At 42.3% G+C, this 15057-nt stretch overlaps 1 protein-coding gene across 1 annotated transcript in view; it reads right to left on the reverse strand.

Moving 5' to 3' along the window:
• Positions 1-9962: 9962 nt before the first annotated feature.
• The window catches only part of LOC108518251 (uncharacterized), a 50697-nt gene continuing 45602 nt past the window's right edge, over positions 9963-15057 (reverse strand). Inside the window, exon 3 of the mRNA XM_017856517.1 lies at positions 9963-10374. Within this exon, the coding sequence (XP_017712006.1) occupies positions 10363-10374 (12 nt within the window). The 3' untranslated portion in view covers positions 9963-10362. The remainder of the gene's footprint in view (positions 10375-15057) is intronic.

Genomic DNA, 15057 nt, shown 5'->3' on the forward strand with positions numbered 1-15057 from the left:
TATTTATTTATTTATTATATATATATATATACACCATTTTTCCTTCTCCTAATTCTAGTGCCCGAGTGAGTGTTATTAGTTCTGCCAGCTGACGGCTAGTTCCTGGAGCTAGGGGATTACTTTCAAGTTATCACTGACCACTGCATACCCCGCTTTTTGAAGTCCCTTTTCTACAAAGGAACTTCCATCAGTATACAAGTTGAGACTGGGATCAGTCAAGGGAACCTCTAGAAGGTCCCTTTGAGTGGCATAGATTTGAGCAATCACCTATTGACAGTTATGTTCTATCTTTTCTTCATTGTCTGGAAGAAACATGCTGGGTTAAGAGTTGCATAAGTACTGCATAAGTACGCAGTCGCAGCACTGGCCCTTCAATTAATAGAGCCTGATATTTAAGTAAAACAGTTGTCTGACAGCCACAAGTCTCCTTTAACAGTGAGTATGCCGTTTACATCATGAGATGTCCACACAGTAAGATCTCTTCCTTGTATCATTTTAACTGATCAGATACTAAGACTGCTACTGCCACCACTACCCATAAACAATGAGGCCAACCCTTTGCCACTACATCAGTTTCCTTACTCAGGTATGCCATGGGTTGCAAGCTGGTCCCTTGGACCTGTGTAAGGACTCCTAGAGCTATTTCTGTTTTCTCTGTGACATATAAAGAAAAGTCTTGCCCCGTTGGCAAGCTTAACCCTGGGGCTTGGGTTAGGGTCTTCTTTAGGGCCTGGAAAGCCACTTTCATTTCAGGTGTCCATCTTACTAAATGGGTATTGGCTTTCTGAGTTTCCTTAATTAGTGTGTATAATGGTCTGGCTATTTTGCCATGCCTGGGAATCCATATTGGGCAGAGACCTGTTATGCCAAGGAACCCTCTTAGTTGCTTTACAGTTTTGGGATAAGGATAAGCCAGTATAGGCTGGATACGTTCCTCACTGAGGGCCCTGGTGACTTTGGATAATTTTAGCCCTAAGTATTCAACCTGCTGTAAGCAGAGCTGAGCCTTTGGTTTGGAAACCTTGTAGCCACAAGTGGCGAGGAAGTTTAAAAGCGCTTGGGTGGCTTGATGGCACAAGGTTTCTGAATGGGTGGCTAGAAGTAAATTATCCATGTACTGAAGGACAAGACTGTCCAGTATGAGAACTGGCTCAAGTCTTGGGCTAATGCCTGGCCAAATATATGGGAGCTATCCCATATATATATCCATATATATATCCATATATATATCCATAATATATATTAGCCACCTAACCAGATGATCCAGCAACAGGACTGCGGGTGCCCGAGGCAAATGCCAGCACATCACCCTCATAGAGCCCTGGGTATCCTTGACCATTGAGGACCAGGAGGTTAACTTTCTCCTGGACACTGGCGTGGCCTTCTCAGTCTTACTCTCCTGTCCCAGACAACTGTCCATCAGATCTGTCTCTATCCGAGGGGTCCTAGGACAGGGGTCCTAGGACAGGGGTCCTGAAAGCTTGGGGTAAAATAGTCCAGGTGAGTTGGGATGTTGAGTTCGAAGGATCTTCAAAAGCAAACAAGAATTAAGAGTCAGGATGTACAGGGATGCAGATAAAGGCATCCTTAAGGTCCAGGACTGTAAACCACTCTGCTTCCTCTGGTATTTGGGAAAGCAGAGTATAAGGGTTAAGTACAGCTGGGTATAGAGGGACAATGACCTCACTGATAATCCTGAGATCTTGCACTAACCTTCACTGTCTGTTGGGTTTCTGTATTCCTAAAATTGGAATATTGCAGGGGCTATTGCATGGTTTTACTAGGCCTTGGGCTTTTAGGTCCTTAACAATCTTTTGGAGTCATTGTTGGGCCTCGGGTCTAAGGGGGTACTGCTTTGGTAGGGAAAGGAGGTGGAATCCTTCAGTTTAACTTGAACAGGATGGGCATTCTTTGCTCATTCATATTGTCCTTCTGTTGCCCAGACTTCAGGATTAATTCCTTCCTCAAGCAGGGGACAACAGGTGTTCCTTCTCCTATGTTCAGGTGTATAATGGCCCCTTGATTTGCTAGAATGTCTCTCCCTAACAAGGGAGTGGGGCTTTCAGGCATAATTAGAAAAGCATGTGAAAAGAGTAAAGTTCCCCAGTCACAACTTAGTGGATGGGAGAAGTATCTACTGACTGGCTGTCCTAGGACCCCTCGGATAGAGACAGATCTGATGGACAGTTGTCCGGGACAGGAGAGTAAGACTGAGAAGGCCACGCCAGTGTCCAGGAGAAAGTTAACCTCCTGGTCCTCAATGGTCAAGGATACCCAGGGCTCTATGAGGGTGATGTGCTGGCATTTGCCTCGGGCACCCTCAGTCCTGTTGCTGGATCATCTGGTTAGGTGGCTTCTGACTCAGAGGACCTTTGTCCCCTGGGGCAGTGGGCCTTACAGTGATTGCCTTGACATAAGGGGCATGGAGGAGGGGCAGCTTATTTCTATTCGGACAGTCTTTTTTAAAGTATCCTTGTAGACCGCACTGGAAGCAAACCCTGTTAGGTATTCGATTTGTCTGGGCACTAGGGATTTAAAGGTGTCTAAAAAGGGCTAACTTTAGCAACTTTGAAAGTGAGCTTAATAGTTCTGTTTTAAAAGTGCTTACTCATTTTCTCATGTAAGCTTTCACTTTCTTAAGTTTTCTTTAACTATCAGGAAAGAAATGAGACAGCATTCTGAGAAGGATCTAGAGGTGCCACCACGAACATTCTGAAGGAGGCTGATAGAGGGGACAACCCACCAAGTTTGGGAGTTGACTTGACAGCCCTGCCCACGAGAAGTTGGCTAAGACAGCACAAGAGATGTGGCCTGAAGATTGGGGCGCAAACACAGCACAAATTTGTCACAACCGAGTCTTAAATTTGCTTTGCTTGTGAAAACCATATACTCACATACCAACAAGAACTCACCCCAGCTGGCCTAAGCTAAGAATCTACAGTCTTGTAAAAAGAACAAGTCAGTAAAAAGACCTTCAGGATCCTTCCAGCTGTTTCCTGTGATTTATCATTTTTACAGTATAGACACTTCAAAATACTTTTTTAACTTCATGCTATGAATTTCAAAAACATTTAAGGGTAACTTCTGTCTTTGGTGGGATATAAGACCACTTGTTCCACTGTGCTTTCTCTTGGTTGGCTTTTATATTTTCTTTCATGCATGCACTGTTTTCCAGTAAAGTAACCCTTATCCTGGGGCCTTTGACTAGCTCTACTTTTGAATCAACTAATATTTGCTGTTTCTGTGTGGCAGATGTGACCTTAGGCCAGGTGCTGTGAGTTAAACAAAGATGAATGAGACTTGGACCCTGCCCTTGAATGTTCAAACCAGCCAAGGTTGGTGGTTAAACTCTGGACTCAGATAGACGTGGAGTGGAATTCCGGCTTCTCTACCTACCAGCTTGGGCAAGTTATTTACATTCTTCTAAATTCCCCCCCCCCCTCCGCTTTTTTCCCCCACAACTGGGCATGATACTATCTACCTCATAGGCTTGCTGTGAGGATTAATTAAATAATAAAGTGCAGTGCCACATGGAAAGTAAATACTTTAGCCTTCTCGTTATTCCCATTATCATTATTTCCATGGGGAAAAGGATATTTGGACTTTTCCTTCTGAACCCTCCCTCCCTTTCTTCATTCAACCTCTTAACTGCACAGAACTCTTCTGCTTTCTTTTAAGAGAAGAGAGAAAACCACTCTGATGAAGATCCGAGATGTGAGTACAACCTTGACTTCAGATGGACAGAGACAATAGGAAATGATGTTATACGTCTGTTTAATCTGCGTTGGTCCTGTTTTCATCTTCTCATTTCTGACCTTTGAGAATCATTTGTTGTAGAAAATGACAAATAACATGATCACGTCGCTGATGATTAGTCTCTAGGCATTCACTCAATAAATATTTATTCTGCACTTTCTGGGTGCCAGGCCCTGATTCAGTGCTAGCAACAGAGTGATGGACATGGCAGCCATAGCCTCTGACCTCATGGAACACACCACCCAGCAGATGTCAAGCACTTGCCCAGCGGATGTCAAGCACTTGCCCTGGAAGTAAACATAGGGGAGCTTTGCCTAGGCAGTCAGGCACACCAGGACCTTCTACCGTAGTAGAAGTCCCATGTGCATGGTGAGTCCCCTGTGCATTGTGGCAACTCTTAGTTGCCCAAACTGGAAACTCAGGGTGAAATAAATAACTGAAAGCTTGCAGATCTACACAGGGGATTAAATAGTAGAATATTGAAATCCATTGATATTACTGATTTTAAATTGAAAAAGAATTACAAAAGAATGTGGGTTAAGAGATGGTTTAAACCTCTCCAAGCTATTTTACAGCTATAAATGTTAACACAAAAGATATAATAATCTGACAATGGAAGATAATGGCTGATATTTCCTGTGCCTTCCTCCAATCCTCAGGATGACCCTGGAAAGTAAACTATGAATTTGGATTCAAACCAATGTGGTATGGTTGGAGAGCATCAACTTCATCAACTGGATACAATGGTTGGAGATGCTCTGAATTTGCAGTTAGCAGGGTTCAGCTGGACTCCATGAAAATGGTAGTTCCCTTGGTCATAGGGTCTGCAGTGATTTCATATAAAAATGGCAACCCACTGCCTAGCCGTCTGGCAATTATCTGATTGCTGTCCCTTGAGATTCAGGAAGTTATGATGGTGAACTCACAGCTGAACATGGCTGGATTAGGGGTGGGGGACTGAGGCCTGGTATTACACCCATTCTCCAGGTGGAATGAGTCTGGTGGTGGGTCAGGTCCTGATTGACCATCAAAGAGCATGGCAGGCTGGTCAGCCATGCGACAGCTCGTGAGAGTGAAACCGCACCACACAGAAGTAACAGGGACTCTTTGAGCTCGTTCCCCTTGCTTCCATTGTGCAGGGAGCTTGGCAGGCACCGTCATGTGGGCCACAGTGGACACTCAGCAAAACAGCATGCACTTGGCTTCTAAGACTCACTCTGCCAGCTCCTGATTTATGAAGGTGGTGGCAAAAGACCTGCTCTCTCTCAGCCTCTGTATCCATATCCCTAAAATGAGGGGGTTGTGTTGTATGATGCTGAGGAAAGTTAGGATCAGATAAGGTGATGAGAAACTCTGTTCCTCTTCTGTGTTCACAGACACCTTAACCAGACACCAGGGAGTCATGGGAGATGCCTCACTCCTTGTTTCTCACCTGCTGTTGTTTCTACCTCCTAAACCCATCCCTTCCTCTCCTTCCCAAGTGTCCGCCCTTATGTCAGGCTGTCTTGTTGTCTCACCTGGATAAACAGATTCCCAGTGTCTCACTTCACCCTCCTCATACCATCTCCTCACTCCACCATGAAATAGTGAGAATGCATTCTGTCTTTTCTCTCTGCATCACCAGTGTCAAGCACAGTCATATGGAATAAGCTCCCCTCAAAATGTTTGATGGATGAATAACTAGGTAGAGGAATGAATTAATTAAACCTTCTGTGCAAGTACCATTTTTATAAGATAGTGTCTGAATGTGAGCTGCTATTCTCTGCAGTTCAATAAGCATAAACATTTATTATACATTTGGCACCGTGCTAGGTACTGGACATGTGAAGATGAGTTAGATATAGTTTCTGACATTCAATTACCACCCAGTGAGCAAGGTGGGCTGTATTAGTTAGGGTTCTCTAGAGAAACAGAGGCAACAGGATAGATAGATTGATAGGTAGATAGGGATTTATTTTAAGGAATTGTCTCATGCAATTTTGGGGGCAGGCAAGTCAAATTTGCAGAGATCATCAGGCTAGAGACTCAGAGAAGAACTGATGTTGCAGTTCTAGTCTGAAGACAGACTGGAGGCAGAGTTCCCCCTTCCTTAGGGGACCTCAGATTTTTTCTTTTTTCTTTTCAAGGCCTTCAACTGATTAGATGAAGCTCACCATCATTATGGAGAGTAATCTGCTTTGCTTAGTGTGCTGATTGAACTATTAGTTATATCTAAAAAATACCTTCACAGACATTTCTAGACTGATGTTGGCCTAACATCTGAGCACCATAGCCTAGGCAAGTTGACACGTAAAAACTATCACACAGGCACATAGGCAGATGATGATAACACAATACATACTGTTGCATTTCTGCAAAGTAAACTAGGTCTTTCTTTTATGAGAAGTTCTCTATACACTTTGGCATTCCAAAGCTAACGTTTGTGAATTGCTTTCTCTGTATATGCCATGCACTCTACACGGTGCATTCATAAGCATGGCTTTGATCCTTCAGCAATCTGTGATGTGGGTATTCTTCTCACCTTTTAAAAGTGAAAGAGATCCAAGTAACATGCATGAGGTTCCACCACTGATGTGTAGTGGAACTGAGATTTGAGTCCAAGCCTCTGCACTACTCCAAGTTCAATAATCGTTGATCTACATCATGATACTTTAAACAAACATATCTAGCTTGAAGCTTAGCTGTTCCTAAAAGAAGCACTTCTTCAGCCAGGAATACTGTAGTATCACTAGATTTTGTAACAGGAATCATTTCCCCCCTGCCCACCCACCAAGCCCCACCACACATGTACACACAAGGATGTGAATCAGTGCTCCCAGCTCACTTCCTATTGGCTCTGAAGCTGGGAGAGGACCATGACTGGCCACAATCTTATTGGGTCATGTTGAATCAATAAGCTGAAAAGGAAGCTTCCCAAATATCACCATTATGACTGAGTTTTTGTCACACACACTAAAAAAATTGTCTCCAATTTAACTCCAAATTAACTCCAAGCCAGACACAGATCACATAGCCGCTAGTCTTTCCCAATAGACAAGACAGAATTGTTGGCACTAGATATATCTGTTAACTATTTGCTCAGTATATAAAGAATATTCTGCTTTAAACTTGCCAAAATTAAGTAGGAAATAAACCGCAAATGAAAAATACATTGTCTCTGGAGCGCTAACTTTTAACAGGAAAGCAAAGACACATGATATGAATACAGTAATTATTTATTAATAGCCTACTAGGCACCAAACAATGTTGGCCTTCCAAGGAAATAAAATGAGTAGAAATAATCTCATATCTCAAGGATGCACAGAATGGGGAAAAAGACAAGTGATATTAATTGAGTGGCTTTACTATGGCAGTCATTTTACCTCATTTAATCCTAACAATCCCATGAGATAGATAGCATCATCCCTTTACACAGAGGGGGAAATTTCGTCTTTGCGAAATGGAGTGACTTGCCCGAGATCACACAACTGGTAAATACTGATAACTTAAACCAGATCTCTCTCTAAATCCAGAGCTCATGAACCTTCCACTGATCACACTGCAGAGAAGAAAAAAATATATAAAAACCACTATAGCTAGCATGGACATATAACACCAAGAAGGGGTCAAGTAAAGTTTGAGGAATCTGGAAATGTTATTGGAGATGGTCTTTAGAAAGAACAGATGGTATTTTTCAGACAGAGATGAGAAAGAGCATTTCAAAGGAGAGGAAAGAGCTGGAGCGAGACTTGGAGGGAGAAGTAGAAGAGGTTTGGAGGATAAGAGTTGGAAAAGCTTTCTTGGCGTTTTAAAAGCAGGATAATCCTCCTAGAAGGGATAACTAATATAGATTAGAGTAGAGCAGACTGGAAGATAAGGAGACTGGGTGAGAGATCCTTGCAAGCATCTTAGAGAGCACCTGCAGGAATGGAAGGAAAGACAGATTTGAGAGACATCACAGAAGAGGATTGTAGGGTGATCCTGAACTGAAGATGGACCAGTGAGTTCAGACTGATGCAGAAGAATGAAACCAAATGCAGAGTCAGAGTAGGTGACCAGGTAAAGGTCATGCAGTAGAGGTCTCAATTAAGATGAAAGACAAAACAGAAAGAGGGAAAGAGGGAGGCAGAAAAGGAAGGGATTTCCGAATGTGCCATCCTGAAAGTGGAGTCGATCTGAGTTGTGACCAAGCATAAGGTGTGGCCTCCTGGGGAGCGGCTGAGACAGGGCTCATCCAAATGGAAGACACCAGAAGATTATGAATCTGGAAGTCACCAGGAAATCTGGCAGTGAGTTACATGGAAAGGATGTCAGTGCTGCAGAGACTGAAACCATGAAAGAATGTGAGAAAAAAGTTCTCAGAATTAGAAGTAACAGGGTAGAAAAGGACAGAAAAGTCAAAAGTTTACATCAAATCAGAAAAAATGAGTTGTCTACAAAATGGATGATGCATTATCCTGCAATCATAGTGAGCATTTCCATTGGAAAAATGAATAATAATGGGCTCTTACTTCTTCTTTCTTAGGGGAAAATGACATATTAGGCATATTCTGCATTTTTCATATTTGCTAGCAAGGAATGTCAAGCGAGGCAACTGGTTCTATCAGATAACATTGAAATACCTCACTCTCACATTTCCTTACCTGTCCTGTGACCCACCTAGCCTGCATAAACCCAGTGAAGAAGAGAAAGATCAAAGTTGAGCAAATTCTCTTCCATTTTTGCTGAGTCAATCACTTGCTATCACAGGAACAGGCATGCATGTTTAAGGACACCCTGCCCATCTGTATCACTTGTGCTGTCAAGTTGAATGAGCAAAGTGTTAGTTCATGTAATGTGGAAGAAGACATGCAGCCTGGGTGAATAACTTCTGATCAGCACGAAGTGTAAGAGAAAAGTCTTTCCAGCATGGAACTGAGCTGCATTCCAGCCCGATGACATGGCATCAGGTTTGGCAACTGGGTCAGCAATTGTGCTCCAGTTGTTGCTTCTATTATCTGCAGGGTTTTGCAAGCCTGGAACTTCCACCCACCCAAAGTAGACTGCCGAAGCTTATCCAGAGTTTGTTAGTGCAGAGCTCATTGTGTTGTCATGCATTGTCTAGTTTAGGCTTGATTCCACTGTCACATAATCCAAGGGAAAATGAAGAGCTCCGTGGACTGATCTCCATTTAATTTCAATTTTTCTATTGTTAGTGCTCTGCCTGCTAGGGAATTCCAGAAAGTGTTGCTTAATAATTACAAAGTGGGTCGTAACAAAGAAATGAATGGTGTAGCTGTCAGTCATAAGGGAAGACTGGTAAAAACAGCCCTGGTTGCTGGCAACTGACTAGATGCATTTGCTTTGTGCTGACATTAGAATCTCATTTGGAAGCAATGTGGGAGGTCAGTGAGTCCACCTGCTCTCTCAGAGCAGCAGCATTGGAATATGGTCTTTTTTTTTTTTTTTTTTCTTGCTCTGTCACCCAGGCTGGAGTGCAGTGGCACAATCTCAGCTTACTGCAACCTCCACCTCTAGCAATTATCATGCCTCAGCCTCCTGAGTAGCTGGAACCACAAGTGTGTGCCACCATACTCAGCTAGTTTTTGCATTTTTACTAAAGATGGGGGTTTTGCCATGTTGGCCAGGCTAGTCTCGAACTCCTGGCCGCAAGTCATCCACCCAGCTCAGCCTCCCAAAGTGCTGGGATTATAGGCGTGAGCAACCATGCCTGGCCCTGAAATATGGTCTTTTGGGCTCAGAGAGCTGGCTACCTCATAATACATACAGTTGTATTACCAAGATGGTCTTGCATTTGTTCCCCATTGGGTTTAGTTTTCATAACTATACTAAGAGCTAATATTTAGTGAGTGCCCACTATGTGCCATGTACTGTGCTAGTTCTATAAATACATTATCTCAAATAGTCCTCACAATAAACCAGTAAGGTAGGCACTTTTATTCCCATTTATCCAGATGGGATACAGAGTCAAGCCCCGTGGAGTCAGGATTTGAACACACATCTGCAGGTTTGGAGGACAATAGAACCTATCTTGTCTTCACTCGTGTTCCATGATGGTCCCCAGGGCCCCAGTGCTGTACATTCCATGATGCAATCAAGATTCATTTGGAATTCTTTGAAGTGCTCCAGCAGGCCTTGTGCAACTCAAACGTTCTGTCAACTCTTGTCTGGGGATGACATAAATCTACAGCTTCTTTCACAATAATACTAGCAATAACAGTGACAGATTTTTCAATAATTTTCATATGTATTCTTTTATTTTATCTTTACAAAAGTCTTATAAAATGGGTAGAACAGCTAGTTTGCAAATAAGAAACCAAGACTTAGGTAAGTAATTTACATTCTCTAAGTGATAGATAGTAAACTGTGGAATCCAGGAATAAAACCCACATCTTCCAAGCTCAAGGCCAGCAGGTCTGAGTGTGGCAACTGAACCAGTAGCATCCAGAAATTTGTTTTAAATAAACATTCTCAGGGCCCAGCACAGACCTAATAAATCCGAAACTCTGGGGGTGGGTCCAGCCATCCACGTTGGAACAAGCCCTCCAGGTGACGGTGGTGCATGCTCAAGCTTGGTCTAGGCCAGTGCTGCTTCCATTGCCTGGTATGGTGTTCACTCCACCACCTCTAGTTCTGACCCTGCAATGAATGAAAAGAGAAAAAAGTGAGCGGTCTAACAGAATCTTTTATATCTGAAGTACAATTTCATCAGTGACTTCTTAAGATTATGCCTGAGATTCTTAGTGTTGGGAAGAAAAGCACATCTCAGCCCCAACAGAGGAGGTTAATAAAGCCCACTGAACTTCATTTGTTTTCTCACCGGGAACTCAAGTGTGACAATTCTCCAAAACAGGGATTGCATTTTTTCATACTTATAAAAAATTTTATCTCAACAATATCTCTTCTGTGGAATACAATACCATCATAATCACAAATGGCTTTTTTGAGAGTTGGTTTTTTTGTTTTGTTTTGAGACAGGATCTTGCTCTGACACCTAAGTTGGAGTGCAATGGTATGGTCAGGGCTCATTGCAACCTCAACCTCCTAGGCTTAAGAACTCCTCCTGCCTCAGCCTCCCAAGTAGCTGGGACTACAGTTGTGTGCAACCAAACCTGGCTAATTGTTATTTTTGTTTTGTTTTGTTTTGTTTTGTTTTGTTTTGTTTTGTTTTGTTTTGTAGAGACAGAGTCTCACTATGTTTCCCAGGCTGGTCTTGAACTCTTGGGGTCAAGCACTCCTCCCGTTTTGGCCTCCCAAAGTGCTGGGATTACAGGCATGGGCCACCATGATAGGATTTTGATAGGATTTTGCCTATGAACATTAAATAAAGAAAATATTTTCCAATGAACTATTTATTAGAAATTGGCAATATTTATCTAAATAGTAATCTCAGATAAGCATTTAATGACTAATGGAAACTGGGGGTGGGGGACCCAAGCAAATAGCCATCAAAATCAGTAGAAATAGCACTTTTTAAAAATAAATATTGATTAGGGAGAAAGCGCTGCACAGAACATAGGAACATTGTCTTTAAAGTCAAATGGCCCTGGGGTCCAACACAGCTCTGCCACTTACTTACTACCTATGGGACTCAGAGCAAGTCACCTATCTATCCTCAGCTGGACTTTATGCATCTGAAAAATGGAATCATAATGGAACTCACTCAAAGAGTTGTCCTGAGAATTAAATGAGCTCACATATGAAAAATACTTAAAACACCATGACCTCTGCATAGCAAGGACTCAAAGACTGTTAGCAATTATTTTTGTGTTTTAAGTGACAAATATGTGCCATGTGCATAGTAGATCAGATGCCAGGGACAGAACAATGAATAGCATGTGAACCTTGCCCTCTGATCCTTCAAGGCTCACCCTTTCACTCTATTCTACAAAGTCTGTTTCTATTTTGGTTTATTTTTAATGTAGCACTTGAAACATATCCCAAATTTTCATATAACCTGGCAGGACTGGGCTGGCAACCAGTAAGACTTCTTTTATAAGTACTTAAGATACCATCAATTATAAGACATATTATTTCAGGTACTGTTCAAAACGAAAAAAAAACACTGCTAATCATAATTGTAAGATGTCATTGATTGTGAAATACTCCCTAATTTCAATCCAAGAAGCAGTAGAAAAAAAATTTGGTTTTAGAATTCACGCAGTGTAGTATTTTCGTTTCCCATCACTGCCTAGAACGCACAAAGAAACACTCTGCCTGGGCCATGTGTATATCTGTGTTAAGGGATGGAATGGGAAGTGGCTCACAAAAAGGATATTTCACAATAGATCGGAACTGGCCTTGAAGAAACTTTCTGAGTCAGAAAATAAATAAAACATCAATGGCAGATATCCTGCACCAAGAGGACAGTATGCTTCTGGAGCTGCCGGTGCACTCTATAAAAATGACTGCAGTCAGGTCAAGCAAAAGGCCACTTATTTGGCTCCTACTCTTTGCCATTCATTGTTAGGTGGAGGGCTACCAGCAAAATCACATCTATTCTCTCTAGATATTCGCATACTAGTAGGAGAGGCAGACACATAGACAGAATGCGGAGAACGGTTTCAATGTAGAAATATGCAAAGTCTAGAAATAGTACAAGAAAAATGAAGCATTAGGGGAGGAGAGGGAGTAAGAAGTGTGGCTAAAGAAAGCTCCTTGAGAAGGCAATGCCTAAGCAGGTTTTGAAAGATAACTAAGAGCTGAACAAGCATTTGGTGAAAGCAACAACGCTAATAAAAAAATGTGGGTGTTATGTCTATTTCAGCTAATGTTGTTTTTCCACAACTGTAGATTGGATGCCCTACTTCGGCTAGTCAGGAGAGAGCTTGTGAAAGAGCTGTACAAATATCTGCCAGAACCAGTGAATCTGGAAGCTCATATGAAGTCACTCATTATTATTTCACACACACACACACACACACACACACACACACACACACAAATGAAAAAGAACCTGGCACAGCTTTGGTACTTTTTGTTTTCATGGTTTAAAAAAAAATAAAACAAAAACAAACAAACAAAAAAACAGCATTAGGGTTCAGTCTTAAAGAGAAGTTGAGATATCACATTTCTTTTCAATTCTTCATATTGGACTCTGCAAGAGAAATAAAGGGGCAGGGAACACATTGTAATAAGAAACAACATGCATCATGAAATTGTTAGACAAGGCAAGGCACGGTGGTTCACACCTGTAATCCCAGCACTTTGGGAGGCCAAGGCGGGCAGATCACCTGAGGTCAGGAGTTCTGAGACCAGTCTGGTCAAGATGGTGAAATCTCATCTCTACTAAAAATACAAAAATTAGCCGGGCATGGTGGTGCTAGCCTGCAGTCCCAGCTACTCTGGAGGCTGAGGCAGGAGAATTGCTTGAACCCAGAAGGTGGAGGTTGCAGTGAGCCGAGATCACGCCACTGCACGCCAACCTGTGTGACAGAGTAAGACTCAGTCAAAAAGAAAGAAAGAAAGAAAGAAAGAAAGAAAGAGAGAGAGAGAGAGAGAGAGAGAGAGAGAGAGAGAGAGAGAAAGAAGGAAGGAAGGAAGGAAGGAAGGAAGGAAGGAAGGAAGGAAGGAAGGAAGGAAGAGAGAGAGAAGGGAGGGAGAGAAAGAAAGAAAGAAAGAAAGAAAGAAAGAAAGAAAGAAAGAAGGAAAGAGAGAGAGAGAGAAAGAGAGAGAGAGAGAGAAAGAAGGAAGGAAGGAAGGAAGGAAGGAAGGAAGGAAGGAAGGAAGGAAGGAAGGAAGGAAGGAAGGGAGAGAGAGAGAAGGGAGGGAGAGAAAGAAAGAAAGAAAGAAAGAAAGAAAGAAAGAAAGAAAGAAAGAAAGAAAGAAAGAAAGGGAAAGAAGGAAAGAAAGGAGGGAAGGAAGGAAGGAAGGAAGAAGGAAGGAGGAAGGAAGGAAGGAAAGAGAGAAAAAGAAAGCAGAAAGAAAGAAAGAGAGAGAGAGAAGGGAGGGAGGGAGAGAGAGAAAGAAAGAAGCAAAGAAAGAAAGAAAAAGAAAGAAAAAGAAAAGCAAGGGAGGGAGGGAGGGAAGGACGGAAGGAACGAAGGAAGGAAGGAAAGAAAAGAAAAAGAAATAAAGAAAGAAAAAGAAAGAAAGAAAGCAAAGAAAGAAAGAAATGGTTAGACAATACAAATAAATCAAATCAGGGAGATGGAGGAGCATGTGTGATTTTTCTCAAAGGAGGGGTTTTGCAAAGAATGGTGTATTTAGCTTGTAAAGTATGTACAAAATCCATTTTTCTCTGGGCACTTGTCCAATTCTGTCTCTTTTCCACTTTCAGTCAATGTTGATGGTGTGGTAAAGCTTTTTTTACTCAGAAAGAACTCTAGGCAACCTTGACACATTTTTTTTTTGAGACCGAGTCTCGCTCTGTCACCCAGACTGGAATGCAGTGGCTCAATCTTGGCTCTCTGCAAACTCTCCCTCCCGGGATCACTCCATTCTCCTGCCTCAGACTCCCGAGTAGCTGGGACTACAGGCGCCCACCACCACACCTGGGTAATAGCTTTGTATTTTTAGTAGAGACGGGGTTTCACTGTTTTAGCCAGGATGGTCTTGATCTCCTGACCTCATGATCGGCCTGTCTTATCCTCCCAAAGTGCTGGGATGACAGGCATGAGTCACCACGCCCGGCCAACACTTCTAAACTTAGAAGTTTCTTTGACCCTATTGGTTTGTTGTCACTTCCAACCTAGGGCCCCTCAAATGGCAGAAGTAACTTGAACACAAATTTAGTGATGTTCCTTCCTTGTTTAATTTTATAGCTGTCATTTGTCAAATTGCCTTCTTCCTACATCTGCCACCTACTATACACCCTCATTGACACTCTGAACAACACACCAGATAAAACCAGTTTGTTCACACTTCATATGCCAAGGCAACCATATACCAGGCAATTCAATTTTGGACTTTCTGGGATTTCAGGGAGAATTTATCCACAAAGAGTATATGCATAGCCCAGGTTCCCTCTGAAAAAAACTGCAAATCAGTTGCAAAATTCCCATGACACTAATTATAATTAGGCAGAGATAGACAAGAAGATAAGAGTATGGCTCCAATCAAGGAGACTTCACCGCCTATAAATGTTTGCATGGCAATCATGAGATCATGGATGCAAACAGCTAGCACAGGGCCTGCTATGTAAAACCATCAAAAGCTTAGTTTCCCCTGTGTGGGGCTATCTCAAAGGCATCCCATCCTAATCTGAGGTAACAAGTATTCTGGAAGAATCCAAAGCTGTGGAAGAGGAGAAACACAGAGGAAAGAGGAAGTTGTTTGGTTTGTGTTGGTTTGCTTTTTTTTTTTTTTTTTTTTTTTTTTTTT

The sequence above is a fragment of the Rhinopithecus bieti genome, unplaced genomic scaffold, assembly GCF_001698545.2.
Source record: "Rhinopithecus bieti isolate Rb0 unplaced genomic scaffold, ASM169854v2 scaffold_44723, whole genome shotgun sequence".
In the NCBI taxonomy this organism is placed as follows: Eukaryota; Metazoa; Chordata; class Mammalia; order Primates; family Cercopithecidae; genus Rhinopithecus; species Rhinopithecus bieti.